Source organism: Ciconia boyciana, chromosome 4 (assembly GCF_034638445.1).
Source record: "Ciconia boyciana chromosome 4, ASM3463844v1, whole genome shotgun sequence".
In the NCBI taxonomy this organism is placed as follows: domain Eukaryota; kingdom Metazoa; phylum Chordata; class Aves; order Ciconiiformes; family Ciconiidae; genus Ciconia; species Ciconia boyciana.
This window is the reverse complement of record NC_132937.1, coordinates 40485234-40510697: the sequence shown is the minus strand read 5'-3', so window position 1 is coordinate 40510697 and position 25464 is coordinate 40485234. Positions and strand designations below refer to the sequence as shown.

Sequence of the window (25464 nt, the reverse complement as noted above, 5' to 3'; positions counted from 1 at the left end):
GGATACAGAGGATCCGAGGCCCGCTATACTCCAACTGAAAAGGAGATATTGGCAGCATATGAAGGGGTTCGAGCTGCTTCGGAAGTGGTTGGTACTGAAGCACAGCTCCTCCTGGCACCCCGACTGCCGGTGCTGGGCTGGATGTTCAAAGGGAGGGTCCCCTCTACACATCATGCAACTGATGCTACGTGGAGTAAGTCCTGTCGTATTGTAGGAAAACATCGGAGATGGAAAGCTGCTGTATGGAGTCCTATATGACAAGTGGTAGAAACTGCTGAAGGAGATGGTGAATCGAGCCAATTTGCAGAAGTAAAAGCCATTCAGATGGCTTTAGACATTGCTGAACGAGAAAAGTGGCCAGTGCTCTATCTCTATACTGACTCATGGATGGTGGCAAATGCCCTGTGGGGGTGGTTGCAGCAATGGAAGCAGAACAATTGGCAGCGCAGAGGCAAACCCATGTGGGCTGCAGCATTGTGGCAAAACATTGCTGCCCAGGTAGAGAACCTGGTTGTAAAAGTATGTCACATAGATGCTCATGTACCCAAGAGTTGGGCCACCTGAAGAACATCAAAACATAACAACCAGCAGGTGGGTCAGGCTGCTAAGATTGAAGTGGCTCAGGTGGATCTGGACTGGCAACAGAAGGGTGAATTATTTATGGCTTAGTGGGCCCATGACCCCTCAGGCCATCAAGGAAGAGATGCAACATATAGATGGGCTTGAGATCGAGGGGTGGACTTGACCATGGACACTATTGCACAGGTTATCCATGAATGTGAAACATGCGCTGCAATTAAACAAGCCAAGCGGTTTAAGCCTCTGTGGTATGGAGGGTGATGGCTGAAATATAAATATGGGGAGGCCTGGCAGATTGATTATATCACACTCCCACAAACCTGCCAAGGCAAGCGCCATGTGCTTGCAATGGTGGAAGCAACCACCGGATGGCTGGAAACATCCCGTACCCCATGCCACCGCCCGGAACACTATCCTGGGCCTTGAAAAGCAAGTTCTGTGGCGACATGGCACCCCAGAAAGAATTGAGTCAGACAATGGGACTAATTTTTGAAACAACCTCATAGACACCTGGGCCAAAGAGCATGGCATTGAGTGGGTATATCACATCCCCTATCATGCACCAGCCTCCGGGAAAATGGAACGAAACAATGGACTGTGAAAGACTACACTGCGAGCAATGGGTGCTGAGACATTCAAACATTGGGATACACATTTAGAAAAAGCCACCTGGTTAGTCAACACTAGGGCATCTGTCAATCGAGCTGGCCCTGCCCACTCAAAACTTTTACATACTGTCAAAGGGGATAAGGTCCCTGTAGTGCACATAAAAAACATGCTTTGGAAGACAGTCTGGGTTACTCCTGCCTCGGGCAAAGGTCAGCCCATCCATGGGGTTGCTTTTGCTCAAGGACCTGGGTGCACTTGGTGGGTAATGCGAAAGGATGGGCAAGTCCTCTGTGTACCTCAAGGGGATTTGATTTTGGGTGAGAATAGCCAATGAACTGAATGATATGATGTTAATTGCTATATAATACTGTATGTCATCACTTCTATGGTTGCTATACACCATATCAATGGTATTTCAGTGAGAATCACCCAAATGAATGAAGAATGAACTTTGATGAAACCAAGCAAAGTGCAGCAGTGATGGAACCAGAACTGGCTTCAGCATGCAACAATCCAACCCCACACACCATCTCTCCTGCCCTGAAGGACTGTTATGACAGATGGAGCCCAAAGTCATGGACTAAATGAACTCAACGGACATTTTAGAAGGATGGTCCATAGACCAAGGGAATGATAGCTGTGTGTACATATATATGTCAAGAGACAGGAAAAGTAGTGGTGATTAATTGTATTGCAAAGGGTAGAACCTGGGCATGACGTAGATGGTATAGAATAAGGGGTGGATACTGTCCTGGTTTTGGCTGGGATAGAGTTAATTTTCTTCCTAGTAGCTGGTATAGTGCTGTGTTTTGGATTTTAGTATGAGAATAATATTGATAACAGGCTGATGTTTTGGCTGTTGCTAAGCAGTGTTTACACTAGTCAAGGACTTTTCAGCTTCCCATGCTCTGCCAGGTGCACAAGAAATGGGAAGGGGCACAGCCAGGATAGTTGATCCAAACTGACCAAAGGGCTATTCCATACCATATGATCCCATGCTCAGTATAGAAACTGGGGGGAGTTGGCCGGGGGGTAGTGGTCGCTGCTCAGGGATTGGCTGGGCGTCGGTCGGCAGGTGGTGAGCTGTTGTATCAATTTTTTTCTTTTTTTTCCCCTCCCTTGGGTTTTGTTCCTCTCTCCCTCTTGTTGTTTTCCTTCTCATTACAATTCATTATTATTATTACTATTATTTTGTTCCAATTATTAAACTGTTCTTATCTCAACCCATGAGTTTTCTTACTTTTGATCTTCCGATTCTTTTCCCCATCCCACCGGGGGGGAGTGAGCAAGCGGCTGCGTGGTGCTTAGCTGCCGGCTGGGGCTAAACCAAGACTGTGATTTATTTCATACTACTGTGAAAAAGAAAATTAATTCAGAAAGTTATTCTGCTGTGACAGTAGCTGAGGTGCACAGGCTGTTGGCCACTGGCAGGCTGGGTGCCATCTACTGTGGGTGCCTTGCAGATTTTGTGACCAGAGGTTATCAATCAGAGAACCCCCACCATGGGTGCGAGTTTTCTGTCTGTCTGCATAAGGAATTTGTGACTAGAAAGCAGGAACATGTCATGTCTGACCAGGATAGTTGAGGGGGAAATCACTTTACGGCATTAGTCTGGGCTACAGAGAGCTTATGGTACTGACAGGGCAGGAGTGTGTTATCAAAGGATGATCATCTACATTCAGAAGTGGGCTGAGAGTTGATGGACATGAACACACACTCACCGGGGACTTCTAGGTCCAAGGTGCTGCCTGAGAAGGAAGGTAAATTAGCTGTTGAGTTGAGCCTGGCTAATGTGGCTGCTGGAAGAGGCGGCTGCAGGAGCAGTGACAGCACTGAGGTAAGGCAGTTCCTCCTACCCAGCCTGAATGATGTCACACCTATGCTGAGTAGCAGGGAGCAGCAGGGACCCGGAGTCTGCACTTCAGGGTAGTGATGGATATCCCATGCAACACTACAGGCTTGGGGAAGAGTGGCTGGAAAGCTGCCTGGCAGAAAAGGACCTGGGAGTGTTGGTTGACAGCCGCCTGAATATGAGTCGGCAGTGTGCCCAGGTGGCCAAGAAGGCCAATGGCATCCTGGCTTGTATCAGAAATAGTGAGGCCAGCAGGACTAGGGGAGTGATCGCCCCCCTGTACTTGGCACTGGTGAGGCCACACCTCGAATACTGTGTTCAGTTTTGGGCCCCTCACTACAAGAGAGACATTGAGGTGCTGGAGTGTGTCCAGAGAAGGGCAACAAAGCTGGTGAAGGGTCTAGAGCAGAAGTCTTATGAGGAGTGGCTGAGGGAACTGGGGTTGTTTAGCCTGGAGAAAAGGAGGCTGAGGGGAGACCTTATTGCTCTCTACAACTACCTGAAAGGAGGTTGTAGAGAGGTGGGGGTCGGTCTCTTCTCCCAGGTAACAAGTGATAGGACGAGAGGAAATGGCCTCAAGTTGTGCCAGGGGAGGTTTAGATTGGATATTAGGAAAAATTTCTTCACCGAAAGGGTTGTCAAGCATTGGAACAGGGAAGTGGTTGAGTCACCATCCCTGGAGGTATTTAAAAGATGCGTAGACGTGGTGCTTAGGGACATGGTTTAGTGGTGGACTTGGCAGTGTTAGGTTTACGGTTGGACTTGATGATCTTAAGGGTCTTTTCCAACCTATACAATTCTATGATTCTGTGATTCTATATTTGTCCCCAGTGCTCCCAGTCCTCCTCAAGGAACTTCAGTGTAATCTCTTTCCAACGTACATGCTGGCTATACAATGCGATCAGCCTCTTGTGTTTAATTGGTGACATTTAGTAGATAGTCCTGGTTGGTCTAACGCTCTACACCAGGATAAGAACCATTAAGAGACGTGGTCTCACTTTTCAGTTTACAGTCTCTGTGCTGTATATACTTCAGCAGGAACCTTATAAGTGTAGCCACTATATGCTCAGCTCATGTTTTGTTACAGTGAAAGATGTAAGTAAATATCTACATCTTTTACTGAGAATACGCATGTAGAAGTCCCCTCATCTTCTAATGGCCCAAGTCTATCATCAGTTAAGTAATCAGACCCACAAGTCTCTTCCAGAATGTGGCAGAGTCTGGAGCTATCCATTCTGTCTGAGGCTAGTTTTTATGTTGCCGAGACATAACTGTGTCTCCTGCAAACTTGAGGTCCTCTAGACAAGAGCAGACAACATTGGTGTGTAGTTATTTTAACCCTTAGAGTTCAGTCACCCTTTTACTGGGGAAGGGAACAACCTCTTCCCAAACCTGCTCATGCTGCAAGCCAGCAGCTCAGGGAAAGCTATGGGATGTGGCATTGCAGACTACACCTCTAACAGCCAAGGCATAGTGGCTATTTGGCAGAAATAAACCAGCTTCAGTTGTATTTCAGGGGTTTTTTTAGCTCCAAAGCAGAAAGGCCGCATTGTACTAGCTGTTGGCTTCACCAACAGGATTCATGAGGCAAGCCTTTAAGCTGTTCTTGAGGATCTTGCTGTTACCAGATGTGGCCTAGAATAACCTTATCTACTTGAAATCCAGCCAGTCCGGAAACAAAATTTCAAGTTTACCAACATGCACTCTGTGCATGGATGTAAGACTTCCTCCCCACCCACCCACCCACCCTTTTCATTTAGGAAAGTTAAATTCCCTCTAAAGAAATGAAAGGTCCCATTACATTGAAGGCAGACATGACTGGAAGGACTATTTGTCTCACAGACTTTTTGTCGACACTGGCCCCACTGTGTTGGCAGCAAAACTAATGTATTGAAATTTCAGTTTAGCTGCCACTAAAAATAGGTAGCCCTGACCTCTGTGCTCTAACTCAAAATTCAGTCATAGTTTGTACTTACACCATTTTTAGCTTACTGAAATGAGTAATCAAAAAAGCAGGTGGTGGTGATGGAGAAGCAGAGCATACTCTGCAATATTAAACAGTGACTTTTTCCCAGAAATTATTTACATACCAGCAGCATGGTGTGCATCTTCAAGCTGGGTGATATGTGCACATAAGTAGCATATTTTAGGAAGGAAAATATCACAAGAAAGTGTCAAAACAATGGTTTTGTATTAGTAGTGCATAGACAAATGTTCCTAGCTATGTTACAACTATGTAGAAATTATGCCCACATGTTTATACAGATAGGTGAGGTGTTAGCCACCAGGGTGGAACACAGGAGCTGCTTAATAAAAAGATTCAAGAAAATATTTTCTGTGAAAAATCTCACTACCGTAGAATACATTATTTCTACAACCACAAAACCGATTGTTCCTTCAGTTTTCAGCCACTAACCTAGCACAAGACGACTTCTGCTTCATGGAGAGGGGGAGACCTGCCCACATCTCATTTCCCACTTGCTTTTCAGTATTGAGAAATAAAAGGTACATACTCTCAGCGTACATACTTCATAGTCTATAAAAAAAATGCTGCAATCCTGTAGCAGTCAACTTTTCATGTAACTATAGCAACATCAGCTGATGAATGAAATAGGTTTGAGTTAAAAGATGCTTCTGCTAGCCTAGCAGTATGGGAAACAGGTTTCTCTGGCAGGATTGTCACTGGTAGTACGGGAGCTAGCAGTGGTCACAAGTGAAATCGCAAACTAGTTGTTTCAGAGAACTGTCACCATTTCAACCTTTCTTCGAGGTTCTTACTCTTTGGTGTTGCATTTAAGGACAGTTACTTGAGAGTGTGCTTCTGACATGAGCTTTACATACCTTTGCTCCAGAGGTCTCCTAAAGGAAATGCAGAACTACTTTTGCTTTAGTGAAATGAATGAAATTTAGACACCTTAAACCATTTCTAAGTGATTCTCAGTTGATTAGCTGAGATCATCTGTCTGATAATTTTAACACATTTCTAATGTTCTCACAGTGTAGTGTATGTCAGTCCTTTGTGCTAGGAAAGTTTTGTCACTGGGTTGAATGAAGCCAAAATAAGAACAGGAATGCCTATTAAAATTGCCTTCCTTAAAAATGTAAAGTAATTTACTGCATAGGTGTGGTTTCTTTCCTACAAGCATAGTTTTGTTCTTTCCCTAGGGAAGGAATAAAGGTGGATCTTTTTCTTATCTTGAAGAAATATTGATTGGCATTAATACAGGTGAACTGAGAATTCTGAGAAAAGCTTAGTCAATGAATGCTGTGAAATACTATATAAAGCTGATTAGCCCTGAAGACTAGTATCACTTGTAACAATCATTTGTAATTATTAAAAACTGTTTAGAGGCTCTATCTTTTTGGGCAATAACTATTACAGAATATTTTTATCACATAGAATTGTAACTAAAAACTGCTTGAATTAATTTATTTGTACCATTTCTCATTGATGCTCCCTCATGGTGAGTTCTGCCTGCACAAGGCTCTGTGCCAAGCCCCTGTGACTTAGGGATGATTTGGGACACAAGTAGTCCAAATATCTTCACAAAGCATCCAGGGCCTGTCACTTCTAGTTGTCCTCATCAAGGTAAAGTGGATTTTTCCATTCATAATCACAATAAAATTGAAGTTTTTTAATCCAAATATCCTTACCCTTACTTATGGGCTTGATACAGAGCAAAATGTAAACCGCCAGGGAAGTTGGACCCAGCTCTTGTTTAAAAAAAACCAACAAACTAAAACCAAACCCCACTTCCTTTCCAAAAGGCTTTCCTCTTTTGTATCCAGATAGCCAGACTTAGTGCAAACCACATGCCAGCTTACTACTGAGAACCTGTGCTTAATGCAGTAAATGTCCATTACACCTGAAGTGATATTCATTAGACATGGAAGGACTGCTGCTTGGGGTAAGCATCCTTCCACTATGGCAAGTCCTTGTGCTCTCCTAGCACAAAGCATAACAGCATAGAACTTAAAATTAGCTTAAACAGGCAACATATTTGGTTTCAACTGTAGCATTAATTACATAAGATATATTATCTCTGGAAAAATGTTTACTGATTTTCAATACACACTTCACTTATCAAGAAAATGTCAGCATAGAGTTACTCTCTTGTTCTTGTGACGTTATCACAGTCCTGTGTATGCAAAGTCCAGCCTTTCAGACCTCTTCTTACTGAGAAGAGCCCTAAACCCTGAGTTAAGCTTTTCTCCCTGTGCTTGTCTAGTGCTCAAAAATGGGAATCATCAAATACAGCACACACAGAGCTGCTGCAGGTTGCCAGCAAAAAAATCAGCTAAAAGGGATGTTAGCCAACTTGCCCATTCATTGACTCATCATCCTACTTTAGCTTACAGGAAAATTATGTAATTAGAACATTTTTCTATTACAGGGGCAGTAGCTATCTCCTGGAATTGATGCTCAAGTTTCTTTCTAGATCTAGCCCTCACTTTCCCCATGCTGACCTCCTCTGCCAACACACACACGCACACACAAACACACACACATTCTCTCTTCCTTCTTCCCATATCCATCAGAATGAGGATTTGATTTGCTCATTTCCTATAATGACTGTTTTAAAACTTTCTCCACAAACAAAGCAATGAATAGAGATAACTTAGCATGTGACATTAAATGTTCTTGATTTTACCAATAGCAGCCTGACAGAAAATGACTTAATGATTAAAAAACTTTGACTCACTAGTTTGTGAATGTCTGTGTTTAAGAATGTAACCCCTCTTAACTTCTTTACACCATGGTACAGTATAATCCACTCAGCCTAAGAGGAGGATAATGACAGCTTTATGCAGGATCTCACATTACACCTCCAAGTTTCCTTCTTATTGCAAAGATTGCACCATGCATTAAAACAATAGTCTGCATTAATTTAACCTCTGACATTTGGGCCATATTAACCCACCAATGCAGTTTTACGTATCTCACACCTCAGACCCTATCAAGAAATTTGGCAGTGGCAGCTTGATAAGGACACCATACCTTACTGAACTTGTTCTAAAAACAACATCAGCAAAACATTCCTCTAGTCACAATTTTAATGACCTTGCTCACTTGTGTCCCTCTCCTCTTCTTTAGCTATTGCCCATATGGGTAGGCCATGCTTCTACAGCATCAGAAATGCTGTAAAGAAGGAGCACTGAAAATTCCCATTTTCTGTAAAAATATTAGCACGGGGGGGCGGGGGGAATCTGTGGAAAGACTATAATCTGGAAACTTGAGAAGTTGTTAATTTTTAGATGGTAAAATAATTGTTAAAAACAGGATTATGTTTTTAATGAGACTGATCACATTTTTCATTTCTGGACTAATTAACAAACCAACCTTAATTACCAGCTACTTTACAGTGAAAATTCTACCAGAGGGATGTTCTAGTATTGCAACAGTTTAAGGAACTGCTACAGTACATTCAGATTCTCTTTTTGTTAATAACACTCCCCAAATTATGTATTATCCCGGCTTCCCAAGCTGGGATCTGTATTGGAATACGTATTTCAAAAAAAGGAGAAAATAACCAAATTCTCAAATTAAACTTAGTTTGTTTCAAGAAAGCTGGGACCATTCTAAGGAATTCTGCAAGTGTGTCATCTTAATTCTGTGACAGAGTGGTTCAGGCAGGCAGCAGTTACTGCTGTAATGTTTATATGCCTTATCAAAAAATAATAAAAATAATTAAAATTATACTTTCAGAAAATCTCAACAGCCTGCAGCTGGGGTTTCTGTCTTCTAATCCCACCATTACTTAGACAAATTCTCATTCATTATGTTGAAAACTTTTTGATTACCATATGTTGATTAAACAATGATGGTGACTATTGTAATTAAACTACAGACAAAAGCCAAGTCAGCTGTTTTATTAAATACATAATTCTAAAAACCTTTAGAGAGCTTGGATAATGAATGCACTGAGAGCATTTGACTGCACAATTTAAGTAACAAATGATAGCTCTACTTCAAAACCGCACAAGTTCTTGAGAGATTCCTTTTCACACTTGTCCAGTGATATTTTTAGGAACTACAGCTTACAAAAGAGACAGTGCTTTATTTCAGTCACTTTTCAAGGCAGCTCTGGCTAAAATTACATTATTTTTATCTCCTTTCCTTTTTTTCTCTCATTATCTTCTTGCTTTTTTCTCTTCTCTTAGTTACAGGATTCCATGGATCATAGATCTCAAAAGTGTCTTCATCCTGCATGCTTGCATCTTTCACCTTTCTGCTTCTATCTTCAAATTGAAGCACATGTGACATCCTACAAAACAAATAATCATAGCTCAAACTCAGTGAAAGAATGGAAAGCAATGATTTGTAATTATGATATGCAGGGCAAGACTTTAGCACCATGATTTATTTTTGTGTAGAGCAAGAAAGATCCAAGTTTTGCTGTTTTGTTTTGTTTTGTTTTTTTCTCAATAGAGCCTAATGTTATAGGGTAATCACTTTTGTGAAGACCTATTTTTCAAAATACAGCTAGAGTTTGCTCTGCCGGATTTTAGTTCAGGCACTGAACTCTCCTGTCTTGTCTACTTAACATATCTTCCCAAATGTACTGAATAATTTTCCCAGGAACAGGGAGTGTTTCTAAAGTTTTCCTATTAGTCACTTTGGACTTCCTTTCACCGTTAGGGTTTTGAAAAAGGGAGGAAGAGCTTGCATGAAAAATGCTTAAAGTAGGTACACAGAAGATCAAAAAGGGAATGCTTCAAGTCCTACTGCTCCACCTTAAATTGGTTCAGATCATGCTTTTTAATTCTTTGAATACCAGACTAAACTAATGCTTTATTAAATCCAATGGTTTTTTCTGCTGTTGATTAGAAATCTTCCCCATTAGATATTTCCCCATTTCAGCAAATTCCCAGTAGTCTGAAAACATCACCATAACCTGGAGTCAAAAGTTGCTTGTTAGCTGTAGTCAGTGGCAGGAAAGCCTGGAGCTGACCAACTATGGCCTTATTAGCAGGTGTCACTGAGGTGGGAATTAATATGGAAGCTGTGAGAAAATGACAAGTTTTAGCTTTGACAAACAAAATCTTAAACAAAAAGATAAATTATTTGCTCTACTTAAAGAAAAAGAGAGGTGAGAGGAAAAGAGAAGAAAACCAAACCACAGATGCTTGCAAGTTGATCGACTGTAAACCTATTGATCTTTACTGACAAGTTAGCTACTTTTCTGGATGTGGTTTTATTTTAAGTATCAAAACCTGGCTATAGCATTAACACTTTTCACCACAGCTGTAATAGTTTAAATGAAAAACCCACTCAATTATTTAACAAGACTTTTGAATAGACAGTTGTAGTAAAGCTGCTACTTATGAACCAGGAGAACAAGTATAAAATTCATATGTTCAATTAAAAAAACCCCCCAAAAACAGAATTAAAGATCATAGAATCATAGAATGCTTTGGATTGGAAGGGACCTTTACAGGTCATCTAGTCCAACCCCCCCTGCAAGAGCAGGGACATCTTTAATGATGTCCCTGACCTTGAATGTTTCCTGACCTTGAATGTTTCCAGGGATGGGGCCTCCACTACCTCTCTGGGCAACCTGTTCCAGTACCTCACCACCCTCACTGTAAAAAATTTCTTTCTTAAATCCAGTCTAAATCTGCCCTCCCTTAGTTTAAAACCATTGCTCCTTCTCCTGTCACAACAGGCCTTGCTAAAAAGTCTGTCCCCATCTTTCCTATAGGCCCCCTTTAAGTACTGGAAGGCTGCTATAAGGTCTCCCCGCAGCCTTCTCTTCTCCAGGCTGAACAACCCCAACTCTCTCAGCCTGTCCTTGTAGGAGAGGTGCTCCAGCCCTCGGATCATTTTTGTGGCCCTCCTCTGGACCCGCTCCAACAGCTCCATGTCCTTCTTGTGCTGAGGGCTCCAGAGCTGGACGCAGTACTCCAGGTGAGGTCTCACCAGAGCAGAGTAGATTGTTTGTATTTGGCCTAGCCAAAAAGCTCACTTATGTTTGGATTTTGTATTAATCAATTGCAAAAATGTCTTTGACTTTGATGGGACAACTTAAAATAATAAGAACTATACTGAACTGAATCTAAGCATATCAATCTTTATAGCATTAGATGTCTTTGTCTACAGTCTTTGTGAAATAGAAAATGCAAGAAAACCAGATCAGTATCAGAATGAAAGTTTTGTTGCCGATGAAATATTGCTTTATCAGTCTCTCACAACATGTAAGAGGTCCTGAATTAAACAGGTTTTTCAAAGAGCTCTAGTGCAAATCTCCATACATAAAGAAAGGGAGAGAGGAGAACCAGCTCAGTTACTGTAGATTACAATATAGTCCTACTAAAGAAATCGGACAAAATTCAAAGCTATAGATTATACGGGATCTGTTTGACTGTTTTCAAAAAAAAAATTTAAAACCAATAATTGAGACTTTTCAGCACAATTGATTCTTGACATGTAGGTTTCATAAATCTCTTACTGTACAGCACTGACAGCATGCCTGCATATTACCCTGTCCTATGGAAATACTTCCTAAGAGTTGTTTCCAGTGTATAAAACTTCAGTAGTTTATAACCCTGTACACACTAGTAACACCAAAACATTTTTTTAGTCATATCTACAATTCAGAATAACACAATGTACCATCTGAGTGACTCATGATTGCGTATCTGTAGTTTAATTATTAAAATGTTGTCTCACAGTGGAAGGACTGAAGTAATTTATTTTAGTTAACATGCTGTCCGCATTTGTCATTCTTCTCAACTTATTAAAGATGAGCATTAGAATATTTTTTAAGAGCACGTACCAAATCACACTATCCTAGTCTGAATTAAAATATAGGCCCAAAGAGATGGAGTCATCCCTTGGTGAGTGGTTTTAGAGCACATTATATGAGTGTATGTAGAAGTGTAGTCACACTTAGCCATTTCATCAACTCAGGTTTTCAAAGAATGCCAGAGCACACTTGCAGGATAGAACTAATAGGAATTAAAAAATAAATACATCTCTAATTCTTGGGTCAGACCATACTGCATGCCAGGTAGTTCGGAAATCAGATGCAGTAGATACAGACTAAGCAATGTTTACTCCTCTCCAAGAGCTGAAAGAAGTCATAGTCTCTGACTCGTACTCATAACTTTCCACTGAGGTGTTCTCAGCTGTGATTAAAAATAAGCCAATATTAAGAAACTTTTTGATATTCCCAGAATCAATTTCAGATGCAGCATCTCATAGGTAAAGCAAAATAAACACAGACTGTGGTGAAGATTTAGAAAATATTTTCCTGATGTGAACTTAAGCTTATTTTTGCAAGTCACACATCTTCACAGGTATACCTGTTTTGCATTAATGTAAATGGTAAATCATACTTAATACTATTTTCAAAAAAAACCCAAATTGTTTTCTTTTTTAAGGAACATGGGAAGTATTTAATAATTAATTATTTCTATATGAATTATTTGAATTTACAGTAATCCTACTCAAGCTTCTCCAACAAAAGCTTGCACTTGCATAATTTTACGAGTGTTGAGTTAGGGCTACAATTCCACAAATACAGGTTGTCTGAGACTTTTCCTTGTTTGGTTTACAGCTCTCTTCCCTTCTGCATGCTCACAGGTTCAGCGGGGAGCTGGCTGCCCAGTCGTGCTTCTGCAGTCACTGTGCTGAAAGCTCTAACTTCATCTCTTCATCTCTGGTCTTCATTTTAAACTAGTAAGACACACAACTTTAAAACACATTTTTTCTTCAAAATTTAAAGGATGAAAGGTGTCAGTTCTCCTATGCAAAACTAAAAAAAAAATTTAAAGTTTTACAGCTTAGTTTTTTTTCTCAAAACTAATTTTAATAAAATAGCTTGCCAAAACTGATGATTCTGCGTTTAAAGTATCTAGGTGTGCAAATGGTTGACTTTTTTTAGGAGAAGTAACCACAAAATTATTTGCTTAACCTCTTTTATTAAGATAGTGTTGCAAATCAGAACCGCCTATCTTAGCATGGACTTATTGCTGGAGAGGGCTGATTTTAACCCTGGCCAGACAACAGCATCATACAGTTTAACTGTTGTTTGTTGTGGTTTAGCCCCAGTCGGCAATTAAGTACCACACAGCCACTCGCTCACCCTCCCCCCACGGTGGGATGGGGGAGAGAATCAGAAGGGCAAAAGTAAGAAAACTCGTGGGTTGAGATAAGAACAGTTTAATAATCGGAACGACAACAACAAAAATTAAAAATAATAAATTGTAATGAGAAGGAAAACAACAAGAGAGCAACAGAGAAACAAAACCCAAGGGAAAAAAAAAAACGGTGCTACAACCACTCACCACCCGCCGACCCATACCCAGCCAGTCCCCGAGTCCCCAAGCAGCGATTGCTACCCCCCGGCCAACTCCCCCCAGTTTATATACTGAGCATGACATCATACGAGCATGATGAATAGCCCTTTGGTCAGTTTGGATCAACTATCCTGTCTGTGCCCCTTCCAGTTTCTTGTGCACCTGGCACAGCATGGGAAGCTGAAAAGTCCTTGACTAGTGTAAACACCACTTAGCAACAACTAAAATATCAGCATGTTATCAATATTATTCTCATACTAGAATCCAAAACACAGCACTATACCAGCTACTAGGAAGAAAATTAACTCCATCCCAGCCAAAACCAGGACAGTATCCGCCCTTTATTCTATACCATCTACGTCATGCCCAGGTGTCTACCCTTTCCAATACATTCCAACTAATCACCACCACTTTCCCTATCTTTTGATATATACACACAGCTATCATTCCCTTAGTCTATGGGCCATCCTTCTAAAATGTCCGTTGAGTTCATTTAGTCCATGACTTTGGGCTCCATCTGTCATAACAGTCCTTCAGGGCAGGAGAGATGGTGTGTGGGGTTGGATTGTTGCATGCTGAAGCCAGTTCTGGTTCCATCACTGCTGCACTTTGCTTGGTTTCATCCAAGTTCATTCTTCATTAATCTGGGTGATTCTTACTGAAATACCGTTGATTTGGTGTACAGTAACCATAAAAGTGATGACATACAGTATTATATAGCAATTGACATCATACCATTCAGTTCATTGGCTATTCTCACCCAAAATCAAATCCCCTTGAGGTACACAGCGGAATTCCCCACCCTTTTGCATTACCCACCAAGTGCACCCAGGTCCTTGAGCAAAAGCAATCCCATGGATGGGCTGACCTTTGCCCGAGGCAGGAGTAACCCAGAGTGTCTTCCAAAGCATGTTTTTTATGTGCACTACAGGGACTTCATCTCCTTCGACAGTGCGTAAAAGTTTTGAGTGGGCAGGGCCAGCTCAATTGGCAGATCCCCTAGTGTTGACTAACCAGGTGGCCTTTGCTAATGTGTATCCCAATGTTTGAATGTCCCGGCACCCATTGCTCTCAGTGTAGTCTTTCACAGTCCATTGTATTGCTCGATATTCCTGGAGAATGGTGCATGACAGGGGATGTGATACACCCACTCAATGCCGTGCTCTTTGGCCCAGGTGTCTATGAGGTTGGTTTGGAAATGAGTCCCGTTGTCTGACTCAATTCCTTCTGGGGTTCCATGTCGCCATAAGACTTGCTTTTTAAGGCCCGGGATAGTGTTCTGGGCAGTGGCATGGGGCACGGGATATGTTTCCAGCCCTCCGGTGGTTGCTTCCACCATTGCAAGCACATGGCGCTTGCCTTGGCAGGTTTGTGGGAGTGTGATATAATCAATCTGCCAGGCCTCCCCATATTTATATTTCAGCCATCACCCTCCATACCACAGAGGCTTAAACCGCTTGGCTTGTTTAATTGCAGCGCATGTTTCACATTCATGGATAACCTGTGCAATAGTGTCCATGGTCAAGTCCACCCCTCGATCTCAAGCCCATCTATATGTTGCATCTCTTCCTTGATGGCCTGAGGGGTCATGGGCCCACTAAGCCATAAATAATTCACCCTTCTGTTGCCAGTCCAGATCCACCTGAGCCACTTCAATCTTAGCAGCCTGACCCACCTGCTGGTTGTTATGTTTTGATGTTCTTCAGGTGGCCCAACTCTTGGGTACATGAGCATCTATGTGACATACTTTTACAACCAGGTTCTCTACCTGGGCAGCAATGTTTTGCCACAATGCTGCAGCCCACATGGGTTTGCCTCTGCGCTGCCAATTGTTCTGCTTCCATTGCTGCAACCACCCCCACAGGGCATTTGCCACCATCCATGAGTCAGTATAGAGATAGAGCACTGGCCACTTTTCTCGTTCAGCAATGTCTAAAGCCATCTGAATGGCTTTTACTTCTGCAAATTGGCTCGATTCACCATCTCCTTCAGCAGTTTCTACAACTTGTCATATAGGACTCCATACAGCAGCTTTCCATCTCCGATGTTTTCCTACAATACGACAGGACTTACTCCACGTAGCATCAGTTGCATGATGTGTAGAGGGGACCCTCCCTTTGAACATCCAGCCCAGCACCGGCAGTCGGGGTGCCAGGAGGAGCTGTGCTTCAGTACCAACCACTTCCGAAGCAGCTCGAACCCCTTCATATGCTGCCAATATCTCCTTTTCAGTTGGAGTATAGCGGGCCTCGGATCCTCTGTATCCCCGACTCCAAAACCCTAGGGGTCGACCTCAAGTCTCGCCTGGTGCTTTCTGCCAGAGGCTCCAGGTAGGGCCATTCTCCCCGGCTGCAGTGTAGAGCACATGGTTTACATCTTGCCCTGCCCGGACTGGCCCAAGGGCTACTGCATGAACTATCTCCCATTTAATTTGTTCAAAGGCTTGTCATTGCTCAGGGCCCCATTTGAAATCATTCTTCCTCCGGGTCACTTGGTAGAGAGGGCTTACGATCAGACTGTAATTTGGAATATGCATTCTCCAAAACCCCACAGTGCCTAAGAAAGCTTGTGTTTCCTTTTTGCTAGTTGGTGGAGACATGGCTGTTATTTTGTTAATCACATCCATTGGGATCTGACGACGTCCATCTTGCCATTTTATTCCTAAAAACTGGATCTCCTGTGCAGGTCCCTTGACCTTCCTTTGGTTTATGGCAAAACCAGCTTTCAGGAGGATCTGGACTATTTTCTTCCCTTTCTCAAAAACTTCCTCTGCTGTATTGCCCCACACAATGATGTCATCAATGTATTGCAGATTTTCTGGAGCTTCACCCTGTTCCAGTGCAGTCTGGATCAGTCCATGGCAAATGGTAGGGCTGTGTTTCCATCCCTGGGGCAGTAGATTCCAAGTGTACTGAACGCCCCTCCAAGTGAAAGCAAACTGTGGCCTGCACTCTGCTGTCAAAGGGATTGAGAAGAATGCATTAGCGATATCAATTGTAGCATACCATTTGGCTGCTTTTGACTATTGTCAGTTTCTACTATGCATTAGACTTTTGCACTGGCCATATGGGACTGTTAAAGGGTGACCGAGTCTTACTGATCAGTCCTTGGCTCTCCAGTCAACGAATCAGCTTATGGATGGGAATCAGGGAGTCTTGGTTGGTACGATATTGCCTCCGGTGCACCATTGTGGTAGCAATCCGCAACTGTTGTTCTTCAACCCTCATCACCTGTTGTTCTTCAACCCTCAGCAACCCCACAACAGAAGGGTTTTTCCATCCCACTTCCTCATGTCCTCTCCGTGGTCACGCAGGTAAAACCATAGGGTGCCCCGTGGTGTGTACCCTCTATATCCTCTCTCTTGAGCAGAACAACGCTGACTCCTAATAGCTGAGACACTGGTCCATACAGGTGGGCAGTAGGACATATCTTCTTTGAACCGCTGGAATTCCCGGGACAGTTTCTCCACAGCTGAGACAAGGGAGGAAGAGATACTTTCTTCGTATTCCTGGAGGTTACTAGCAGCTTCATTCACTGTTGGACCGTCTCCGTCTTTCCAGGTCAGTATTGCTAATGAGTTGGCACACGACGATGGTGCGTTCCGTACCAACTTCTGCCACATGGGTCGTGTGCACTGGACCTCATCTGGATCTTTGGGTGACCACACATCGTCCAGGTCACCATAAATCACTTCCAGCACGGCTAATTCCCTCAGGTACTGGATATCTTTCTCCATGTTGGTCCATTTCCCGGGGTGATATACAACATCTTCCTTGAAGGGCTATCTTTCCTTCATAGCTGACAGGAATCACCTCCAGAGGCTGAGGGCTGGTGCCCCTTTTCCAGTCGCTTTGTCAGTGCCCCCTTCCCTAGAAAGGGGTCCCAGCTGTTTGGCTTCCTTACCCTCTGATTCCAGGCTACTGGCCCCACTATCCCAGCATTGGAGCAGCCAGGTGACAATGTGCTCGCCTGGACGATGGCTGAAATCTTTTTGCATATCTAGCAGCTCACTCAGGGATAGGGATTGGGTGGTTTCAATCATCTCGTTTACGAGTTCTTCCTCTTCCTCTTCCTCTCCCTCTCCCTGTGATGGTCCTGCTCTTTCATCTTCCCTTTCTAAGCAAGCTGACTTTCCCTTCCAGGATTTCTTCTTCTGTATAGGGGCGACTGATATTGACACGGGTTGGTTCACTGGTTGAACCGCATCATCTGTCACAGCGGGGGCTGGTGTGACCGCAGTGCTTGTAACAGAGTTGTCCAGAGCAGCCGCAGTGCCTGTCGCAGGGGGAATCGGAGCAGCCGCAGTGCCTGTCGCAGGAGGGGTCGGAGTAGTTGCAGTGTCTGTCGTTTTGTCACCAGATCCTTGAGGGTACTGAATAGTGTTGAACAGGGCTCGGTAGGCATGGGCCAGGCCCCAGCACATTGCAATGATTTGTGTCTCCCTAGAATTGGCAGGGTGACGACATACTTTTTCCAAATCCTTTACTAGTTTTTCAGGATTCTGCACTTGTTCAGGGGTGAAGTTCCAAAACACTGGAGGTGCCCACCGTCCTAGGCATTTGCCCATGCTATCTCACACACCCTGCCACTCATAACTATCTGGCCTTGGGGCAGATCTCTGGATGATATTCTTGAATTGCTTACTGATCTTGGACAAGATCGAAACAGTATTCCCAAGCAATACCAATAGATGTATCTTAACTACCCAAGGATGTTCAAGATACTGAAAAGTTATTGTAACGAAGGAGGAAACATTGTAGAAGAAGGTAGCGAAGGTGCCATTCTGCATTTCCTCCATAAAAAACCTCTCAGAGGAAGAAGTATAATTGCTAATTGTCTCCATAAGGTAATACCTGACATACAATAACGGTTTCAGTACAGCACTTAGATACCAAAATAAACCCAAGGCCACTGTTTTAATAACAAATCTCACAGGCAAAACATCACCAATTAAAGCAGAGCACAGCAAACTGCAAAAACCAACACCGATCTTTAACATGTACAGCAAAAAACACAGCCCTTTGGCCAGTTTGGATCAACCATCTCGGCTGTGCCCCCTCCCATTTCTTGTGCACCTGGCAGAGCATGGGAAGCTGAAAAGTCCTTGACTAGTGCAAACATCACTTAGCAACAACTAAAACATCAGCGTGTTATCAACATTATTCTCATACTAAATCCAAAACACAGCACTATACCAGCTACTAGGAAGAAAATTAACTTTATATAGACAAAACCAGGACACTTCCACTTCAGTATCCATCACAGATGTTGTTTTCCATTTGATTTTTACACATTTTTTTTTAGAACCCTCTTATGTGGCACAAGCTTCATTTATAAGACACAGATTGGAAGGGTATTTTTAAAAAGCTACTGCAAAGCTAGCACACTGGTGCAGGTCTGTCTTATGCATCTCACACAGATGAGAGTGAAGATTTCACTGCCGACTTCACCAACATATTCTCTCATCATTATTCCTTCCCTGTCAGCCACTGTTACTGAAGGGCCAGAGGAATGAGTCATACTCTCCTCCTCCCCCTTTCAAAATGGATAGCTATTACATTTATACCTAGGCTCTGTCCCAGTGTACTCTCAAATTATCTTTATGTCTCTGTGTGCTTGGTTTCCCAATGCAGAGCTGGAGAATCTGTACACCCTTACAAATACCACACTTAAGCTGAAGCTACTTTTTATTTTATTATGTGCATGTGTATTTTCTGTACATACTACAAATGCAAAAAAACCTGAAGTCAAAGCTTCAGTGAGTAGTCTTATAACTGAAATTTTGACTTTATTATATTTAAAACACTTTTTTTATCCCTGAAATATATAGTGAAATAGCACTGTACCTGAAGTGCTTTCTCTGTTCACTCTTGATCATATCCTTTAAGTCATACATAAAGGATGAAAGCTGGAAGCTGCTAGAAATACCTAATATGATGTCAAACTGTTACACTAAACTGACATTACTTGACTTAGTATGAAGTGTCTGCTACTCAGAAAATCTGACCACAGCATGAGGATCTTCTGATTGTAACCTACAATTGGTATCTGGTACTCCTTCAAAGCAGTACAAAAGTCTGAAAGCTAATTTTTGGAAAAAAAATTCAATCCTATCCTTTTCCATTTTTTTAAATAAAAATTGGTTGATAGTAATCTTCTGCTCCTAAAGCACCGTTAAAAAAAAGCACAAGGACCCTACCTGAATAACTCCAAATTTACAGACATGGAAGGAGACTACAAACAAGACAGCACCTTCTCAAAAAAAAAAAAAATCTGTTCTTAAACCTCAATGCATCAGGAAAAAAGTTACATTTTTATGAATAAATTCTCCAAATATAAATGAAGGAATTTTGCAGTATGGGGAAGGTAGAGGGAAAATCTACTGTTCTTGACTTAGAAGATCACATGGAAGAGAAAACAACTTCTGATATACAGAGCTTCTACTACAGTCCCTATTTTTAATTTATGAAATGCATTGGCTACGGAACATAGCAAGATATGACAGTCATATTCCCCAGTCAATGGGAGTCATGAACTTGAAAGTCCAGTCCAATATTCATAAGGTTATTTAAGTTGGACACTTGCTCCCCTTTATGATTTGTTTGTAATAGTAAAAGGGCACAGTTACAGAATAGCCCTAGGATAGCCTTTAGTTTGGCAGCTTAATTTTGGCAGCAATAAAGCATTAAAAGCTGAAGCTCTTTATATTGAACACAGTCTGGAAGACCACTTTTTTACAGTGGCTATTGAAAACTTGGCTCCAAAATAGTGTATGCTCTTCTTCAGAAGTGTCATGGTTTAACCCCAGCTGGCAACTAAGCACTATACAGCCACTTGCTCACTCCCCCCCACAATGGGATGGGGGAGAGAATCAGAAGGGTAAAAGTGAGAAAACTCATGGGTTGAGATAAAGACAGTTTAATAGGGAAAGCAAAAGCCACACACGCCAGCAAAGCAAAGCAAGGAATTCATTCACTCCTTCCCATGGGCAGGCAGGTGTTCAGCCATCTCCAGGAAAGCAGGGCTCCATCACGCATAACAGTTACTTGGGAAGACACGCCATCACTCCGAACGTCCCTCCTTCCTTCTTCCCCCAGCTTTATATGCTGAGCATAATGTCATATGGTATGGAATAGCCCTTTGGTCAGTTGGGGTCAGCTGTCCCAGGTGTGTCCCCTCCCAACTTCTTGTGCACCCCCAGCCTACTTGCTGGCGGGACGGTGTGAGAAGCAGAAAAGACCTTGACTCTATGTAAGCACTGCTCAGCAATAATGAAAACATCCCTGTATTATCAACACTGTTTCCAGCACAAATCCAAAACATAGCTCCATACAAGCTACTATGAAGAAAATTAATTCTACCCCAGCCAAAACCAGCACAAGAAGTAACTTCTGAGTCAAGCAGAAATATGCATGTTTTAATAGAGAGCAAGCTGTTGTCATATAGAGCACCCAAACAATCAAGTTCTCCCTGAATGACACAGAAAAACATTTGAGAGCACTGTAAAAGAGAGAGGGGGGAAAAAAAATAATTCTGACCCAACTATTCCAGATTTACTTACATTTATAATGCAGGCAGAAGTGTCTCCTTCCGATGTTTCATATCATTTTATTTTATGAAGACAAAAATCATCAGACAGAAAAACCACGGTAAGCAATGTTTGCCTTTGCCAAACAAAGAATTTACATAAACGTTTGCAACTAAAAAAAAAAAAAAAGCTTACTTCAACCTCTACATCTGATGCACACTATTGGTTTTTGTTTAATTTCAGGTGGTTTCACTGGCTACAAGATGAGACCTCATATACCAGAGGGACCAGAATATACTACCTTACTGTCATATAATTTAGGCTCAGTCATACCTCAGACAATATTTTTACAAGGTCACTTTGCAAAAGTATGTCTAGCCTATCCAAATGACAATATTGTTTATGCCAAAGGTTTCACTTTGGGGATGGAAGTATTCCAACTACTGTTTAATAGGCTATATGGAGAGGCTAAGAAAACATCATTTGTAGCACACACAGCGTATGTATATAGTATAGAGCTAAAGAGCACAGACTGATCATTGGCAATACAGCCTAAAACTAGCCTCAGTGAAAAAAGCCACAAAAGCTATGAGTTTTTGAGTTTTCCTCCCTGATATTATTTTTTGAATTCCTGAACTTAACCAGAAATATGAATGCACAAATGAGAAATACATCTGAATTCAGTAGCTACCTGGATATTCAAAATGCAAAAGATATTTTTCAAAAGAGAATTTGTAACACAGGCATATGACTTTACAAGCAAACAGGACAGCATATTCTCATCTACGGTCTTAGAGCAGGCAACTGATGGGGAAGGAATGGAAGGACCTCCAATAAAAAGCTTCTTAGAAATACTGAGGTGAAGACAATACACTCTTCATAGCCAAAGTAATTAGTACCAGAACAAGTGTTTCATAACGCGATTAGAAGGTAAACAAGCACATTTCTTTCTTCTCAAGCTCTGTTCTTAGAAGACAAGCTTGGTCCATGGACTTTATTTCTAGTCAATTTGTAACAGTTTTTCTGGTAAACTACACTTCTTCAGAGGCTGAAACCTACACTGCAAATTCATCATTATTACTGACTAAAATTATGGTGAGAATGCAATATATTTTTATGGTGTGAAATCTATTTAGATATCAGTACTGATTCTTGTAACCTGTGCTGTTTAAAAGGCTAATTTATTCAGGAGGTATGGTGTTTTATTGCAATAACAGGAGTTCTCATTGAATACTTATCTATTCATAAAGTTCAACACTTAAAAACTGGAAAAGGTGTTTGTTCCTGCAACTCTATAGTTCTTAACAAGGACACTAGCATTATTCCTTAAAGAAAGCCTCTTGCCCGCTATCAGAATCTCTTCAGTGAGCCAAGAAGGATCCTGATTCTCATGCTGAGTGACTGAAATTACAAAATCCACACCAGACAAGCACTGCCATATGCACCAGAATATTACAGCACTTGAAAATCAACTGGCATCCAAACAATCCCAGTGCATCAGACTCATTAGAATAGTGTAAGTAAGATTTGGAGGAACAGAAGCACAAGAAGAGACCCCACAGGCTGAGGAAGGAGCTGGAAAAATAGTGCAACTGTATGTGTATCTTAGGCGGGCAACTGGGGTTCATAGGCATGGGAAAACCCAGACAGGCATTTTGTGTAAAAGTGCATGCCATAATACATAATGCTTCACAATACATAATATAGCCACTACATGATATTCTATGATAGTACTGCGTTCAATATAGAAAATTAATGTTTATTTACCCTATGGAACTGTGGAATAGCTGCCATTCTTCCTCTGTTACTTTGCCATTTAAGTCCATGCTTTTTGACAGCACCAAAACATGCAGAAATTTGGGGCTTTTTACCACATGAGAAAAACTATAGAAGGGTAAGCAACCATTTTTTTAGTTTTGAGAATGTTTTTTGTGAACTGTTAGTCAAAGCAGCTACACTACCGAGACCGGCAGCAGACAGTGAAGTGTTGCTCTCCCACATCCGGCCATTCTAGGCTTAGGTCTGATCTATATTTCACAAATATCAGTTGGCCTTTCAGTTTTCAGATCACAGGTTTAGTTCAGGTTCCAAACAGGAGGGGGAGAAGGCAAGGAAAGAGCTTCAGTAGTGACGAGCCGTTTGCTGTTTCCACAATAATACCATGTGGCTTTTGGAGTAGTGGCCTCCTGTGATCACCAAAAACCACAAGCTTTCAGATAGATTTGATCAATCCAGTATAATATCACGCAGCTATGGACAGAGAGCGTGTGGCTCCTGGTCACCCTGTGTGGAATGCAGTTTTAAAAGAAAAATGTGTTAAATTACTTGGCTTGAAGAGCAAGTCCAAAGACATCATCTCGCACAAAGACTCAATGCCTCAAATTATCTATAGATTTCTACCTTGAATACCTAAAGTAAACATTTTCTGGCTGGTATGAATGCATCTAAAAAGAGAGCTTGGAGGCTGAGGTGGTATTTATTCACAGACTAGTGAATAAATATGCACTATACCCCTCAGAAACATAGGCAAGATTAGGAAGGGAGAATACAGGCAACAACTTTAACCATGGAAAAAAGGATTATATTGTGCAAAGATCAAACCTGATTGAACAAAAGTTAAGTCTAGACTCATTTAACAGTGGTGAATTAATCAAGAACCTTTAGTACCAGAACTACACTGACAGTGAGTGGGGCTTTGTATGACACAAATATTCCTGAAGTTTCTCTTTTCATACTTTCTTGGCTCTGTGCTTACACAGAGCACCCTCTTTTTACTGAGCTTTCCAAATAACAATTACATAGCCACTAAGCATGATTTCAGGTCGGAACAGACAGGACATAATCAAATATACCTACATAATTTAAGAGAGGTTTGTCTAACCTCTCTCCCTGAATGCTCCACACTTCCCCAACATGGTCTTTTCCAATACATGACCATTCTTGTCTTTAGAAATATTTTCCTAAAATCTAACCTAAATCTCCCTTGCTGTAGTTACACCTATAACTTCTTGTACTATTCTGAATGAATAACCTTTTCCTCTCTGCAGCAACATTTTATGTATTGGAAGATTTATCATGTCTCCTCTCAACTTTTTCTTCTCTAGAATAAACAATCCCAAATTTTTAGTTCTTTCCTTACCAGTCATGTTTTGTATATCTCTAAATCATCCCTACTGATCTTCTCTGGCTTTTCTCCCAGCTGGCCTGCATTCTTCTTTACCTGTGGTACCTAAAGAAGGCTGGACACAGTGGTCTAGCCTAAAGCCTTACTAGTGCTAAAAAGAGAGGAATGAATCTTAACTTACAGCACCCCTGTCTATTCATCCAAGCATGGGCTTTGCTTCCCCCTTCCCCACTGACATAATTTTTTGACTGATGTTCAACTTGTGAACCATTATAATTCTCAAATCCTTTGCTAGTAACCTACTGGTTAGCAGTTATTTCCCATTCTGTATTTATTTTAGCAGTTGATTAATCCCAAGAGTGGTATTTTATATTAATCTGTATTGAACTGCATCCTATTTTTTCAGGATGTTTCTTCAATTAGTTGCAATTGTTATGAATTCTAGTCTTATTCTCCAGCATGTTTGCAGGGTCTTCTAGCTATAGTTTCACCTAGGCCATACTTCCTAGATTGCTTATCAGAATGCCATATGAGACAAGTCAAACTATCAAATGATTAAACTTACATTACTTCTCTGCTATCTGCAAACCCTGTTACCATACACTAGAAGGAAATCAGGTAATCAAAGTAAATTAATGCTATCAGAGCTAAGTGCAATTTCATTATGTTATGAAGAACAATATGAAGTGAAAAAAATCTACCCCTTGGAAGGAAAATATTTGCTGAAATGCAATTTATCCTTAATATGATATAGTCTGTGTAAGATAAAGAATGCTTTTCATAGTTCACTAAATTCAGCAGCATGAACCAAGTTAACACACAGCTGAGGCTTAAAGCCTTATTAGCCATTCAGTCACAAGCATTTCTTTTCCCCAGGTGTGTCACGAGCAGTAGCAATATAACCTCTGGCTGCAAATTGCAAGAATATGCATACCCTAAGCCTCAAGTCCTTTAAACTGGCTGGATGAATGTGTGAAACTGAATCAAAAGCCAGCTCTGGGTCTGAACAGATGGTATGATGGAGGTAAGCGCTACTAAGCTTTCTCAATCTTTTCATGTCAGCAAGGGTACAGAGCTCCTTCTTAAAAAAGGGAATCTGTAGAGGCTTCTTCCTTGTGTTGATGTGTCAAATTGTGTCGTCTAGACACACTAATGAAAACAATTTCATTTTCTAAATATCCTCATATGAATGGTTATAATTCCTCTTATGAAGGAATAATGTGAAAAGGCAAGGAATTAAAGTGTCAGAACAACTGTTCTCATCTGTCATTTGGTAACTGATGTGCCATGTCTGCACAAAGGAAGTGAAATGCCTCCAGTGATTGTTTTTTTTTTTTTTAGACTGATTTCCACATGGTTCTTTACACTTTAATCAAGTGTACTGCCACTGAGAGGAAGCCCACATGCTACAGAGAAGGAAGATAAGGGAGATGCTAAGTGTGAAATACTGAGAAGCACACTACAGAATCT

The 25464-nt window shown here is 41.5% G+C and overlaps 1 protein-coding gene across 1 annotated transcript in view; it reads left to right on the top strand.

The window, feature by feature from the left end:
• ADAMTS6 (ADAM metallopeptidase with thrombospondin type 1 motif 6) overlaps positions 1 to 24967 on the top strand; it is a 221457-nt gene extending 196490 nt beyond the window's left edge. Inside the window, exon 25 of the mRNA XM_072859481.1 lies at positions 24871 to 24967. Within this exon, the coding sequence (XP_072715582.1) occupies positions 24871 to 24896 (26 nt within the window). The 3' untranslated portion in view covers positions 24897 to 24967. The remainder of the gene's footprint in view (positions 1 to 24870) is intronic.
• The last annotated feature ends 497 nt before the right edge of the window (positions 24968 to 25464 follow it).